The 3308-nt window shown below is 57.8% G+C and overlaps 1 protein-coding gene across 1 annotated transcript; it reads right to left on the bottom strand.

The window, feature by feature from the left end:
• Positions 1-42: 42 nt before the first annotated feature.
• LOC121918197 lies at positions 43-2796 on the bottom strand. Its single transcript, XM_042444284.1, has 2 exons — positions 1263-2796; positions 43-690 (listed from the first exon to the last, which is right to left on the bottom strand). Exon 1 carries the CDS (start codon positions 2539-2541, stop codon positions 1453-1455), a length of 1089 nt encoding a protein of 362 aa, XP_042300218.1. The 5' UTR covers positions 2542-2796; the 3' UTR covers positions 43-690; positions 1263-1452.
• Between the last annotated feature and the right edge of the window lie 512 nt (positions 2797-3308).

Here is a 3308-nt window from a genome sequence, read left to right as displayed (position 1 = left end):
GGCTGAGGCTGATGGAAGGGCATCCCAGGGCACACGTTGCGGCAGTCCAACCACCATCTCAGGGAAGCAGTTACAGGTCTTGGTATCGTGAGCCACTTGGACGGAGGGTCCTCCATCGGGGAGAAGACCGAGAGGAACCAGGACTGCAGAGGTCGAAGGCGAAGTCTTGACCAAGGCGTGACAAACGTTGTCGATGCCATGTGGCCCAGGGCAACTTGGACGTCTCTGGCCCTCACCCTCCTGTGGGAGATGCAAGGCCTGAGCGATGTCGTCAGCGCCTGGAAACCGTCTGGAGGGAGAAAGGCGGAGCATCTTTCGGAGTCGAGGATGGCCCCGATGAACTTGTCTGGTCGGTGTGAAGTGGTACTTTTCCCGGTTGATGACCAGTCCGAGGGAGTCTAAGAGGTGCAAGGCGAATGAGACCGCTTCCTGCAGCTCTTGCTGGGACTCGGCGGCAAACAGCCAGTCGTCCAGGGACGGGAAGACCATGAAGCCTTTCTGATGGAGGTATGCCACTACCGGTGCCATGCACTTTGTGAAAACTCTCGGTGCCGTGGCAAGGCCGAAGGGAAGCATGTTGTAGTGGTACGCGGTGGAGCCTATGGCGAAGGCGAGGAATCTCCGGTGGGACTCCCGGATCCCGATGTGGAAGTAGGCATCCTTCAGGTCGACGGTTGCGAACCACAGGCCCTGGTGGAGCAGAGGCAGAATGGAAGCCAAGGTTACCATTCGAAAATGACGGTATTCAAGGAACAAGTTCAATTGTCTCAAGTCCAGGATGGGCCTGATGCCGCCATCAGCCTTCGGTACCGTGAAGTACCTGGAGAAAAAGGACCTAGAGCATTGGTCAGGCGGTAAAGGGGAGATTGCTCCCTTTTCAAGCAAGGTGCGCACTTCGTCAAGAAGGGTGTCCAAGGGGAGAGTGGACATGAAGGCTCCGGTTGGAGGGAGCTCTTGGAACTCGAGGGCATATCCCCTACGGACGATGTTGAGAACCCACGAGTCCAATGTTATTGAGGCCCAGGTGTTAACAAAGGGCCTTAGAATGTCCAAAAAGAAGAGGGGCGAAGGGGAGACGAAGCACGCTGCGTCCCTTCAGGCTCTCTTCTTCCCCTGGTCGGTGTCCTGCCGGTGGGACTTGCGGTACCGAGGCGGGAAGTTACGACGGCCAGAGGAGGAGGAAGACTGCGAGGGATAGCAGCGTCTCTGGGAGCCCTGCTGTTGAGACTGCTGATCCTGGGAGAAGGTCCCCTGCGACTGACCTTGTGGCTGCCACGGGCGCTGTCGCTTTCGGAAGGGCGAGACGGATGTGGAGGACATGCTTCTTCGCCGCCACCTTCATTCTGAACTTCCTGTTCAGGCGGTCGTCGGTTTCGGCATGGAAAAGCCCGGTCCTGTCGAGCGGCATGTCTTCGATGGCCACCTTGACGCTGGGGTTGAGGTCCGACGCCCTCAACCAGGCGTGTCGCCGAAGCGCCATCGACGCCGACATAGCCCTTCCTGCACAGTCTGCCACATTCCTGGAGGCGGTGATGAGCCAACCAGCTGCATCTGGATCTCGTCTGGGACATCCGGCACGAGGGGGGAGATCCGTTCCATTAAGGTCTGGATGTAAGCCCCCATGCAGGCGTTGTAATGGATGGCCTTCACCGCGAAGGATGCCGCCGAATAGGCCTTCTTGGCCAGGCCATCAATTTTCTTCGCCTCCCGGTCGACGGGGGAGGTCGCCTGCTTCGGGACGAAACTGTGCTGGGCCCCTTCCACAATGGCCGAGTTCGGCTTGGGGTGTTCGGCCAACCAAGCGCAGCTTGCCGGAGCGACCCTGTAGAGCGACTCGACCTTGCGGGACGAGCCGGTCAGGGAGGCCGGGGCGTCCCAGGACCTCTGGATTATGGTCTCCAGGGACGGCAGCAGGGGGATGGAAGGCGGTGTGGGCACACGTCCATGCACCTGATGCTCCACTGGGTCACGGGCCTCCTCCTTGGGGAAGGAGAGCTCGATGTCGAGGGCCCTGGCCATCTTTATGACGTGCTCGCTGAAGGTGCGCATGTCGTCAGATGGGGACGACGGCTCAGGGTGATGCATCCTCTGAGGTGAAGCTGGCGCCGAGAGGTCGTCGTCCTCGGAGGGGATGTCCGATGAGGGCAGGGGCTCCTCTTCGGAGTCCGTGTCCGAGGTGACAGGTATGTCCGGGACTCTGACCTGGGACCTCGGACGAACTGGAATGCGGGCTGTCGAGGTCTCCGACCGACGACGAGGCGCTGCTGAAGAAGCCGTCGCAGGCGAAGGAGGAGGCCTGTCCAGAATAGAGGCACTCGGAACCGACCGGGCAGGTCTGCCTTCCCGAGAGTCCGTAGGATGAGGATTGAGTCTGGTGAACTCTCTGACGGCCACATCCCTTGGAACGGACATGAAATATCGACCCGTCTCCGAGTCGAAAAACAAGTACGGGGCTTCTTCTCCACGCCCATCCTTGCCATCGTCCTCATCGTCGGAGTGGAGGAAGGGCAGAGGCAACTCCACACGTGTGGAGGCGGTCATGGTGTCCTCCGCATCGCGAACAAAGTCCACGGTGGGATGAACCGGCGTGTCCAGAACCGGGACCGGCTGTACCTCAGGAGCGGGTTCCGGGATGGAGGGAGCTGCAGGAGCGCGGGCCTTCTTGGAGGGGGAGCGCTTCTTGTCCTTTGCCTTGGGAGTAAACTTTGCCCAGTGATTCCAGTAGGTTCCGAGCAGCACTGCGCAGGCGCAGTAAACCCATTTGTATGATTCGCAGAGACCACGAAGAAGAAGGTTAAGAGGTGATATGATAGCCCTGTTTAAATACTTAAAGGGATGCCATATTGAGGAGGGAGCAAACTTGTTTCCTCCTGCTCCAGAGAACAGGACCTGGAACAATGGATGCAAACTACAGGAAAAGAGATTCCATCTCAGCATTAGGAGGAACTTCCTGACAGTAAGGGCTGTTCGACAGTGGAACACACTCCCTCGGAGTGTAGTGGAGTCTCCTTCCTTGGAGGTCTTTAAACAGAGGATGGATGTCCATCTGTCGGGGATGCTTTGAGATCTTCTGCATGGCAGGGAGTTGGATTGGATGGCCCTTGTGGTCTCTTCCAACTCTATGATTCTGAAACTCATGGAGGATGTGACTCTCAGGTTTTACATGATGCAAATGTAAACCAAGGATGAAGTGCGCGCAGATGTGACCATCTCCCAACCTAACATCTATGGGAACAAGCAGGTTACTATCAGTAAATTTACTTCTCCATTCCATTCCCAGCTGCATAAACCCTACTACCGTATATTCC

This window comes from Sceloporus undulatus, unplaced genomic scaffold (genome assembly GCF_019175285.1).
Source record: "Sceloporus undulatus isolate JIND9_A2432 ecotype Alabama unplaced genomic scaffold, SceUnd_v1.1 scaffold_5735, whole genome shotgun sequence".
NCBI classification, from domain to species: domain Eukaryota; kingdom Metazoa; phylum Chordata; class Lepidosauria; order Squamata; family Phrynosomatidae; genus Sceloporus; species Sceloporus undulatus.
The sequence above is the reverse complement of the archived record's forward strand: the minus strand, read 5'-3'. Positions and strand labels throughout refer to the sequence as shown.

Excerpts from the sequence above, each read along its gene's own strand:
- LOC121918197 (XM_042444284.1), bottom strand. The coding sequence starts at position 2,541 with ATGACCGCCTCCACACGTGTGGAGTTGCCTCTGCCCTTCCTCCACTCC.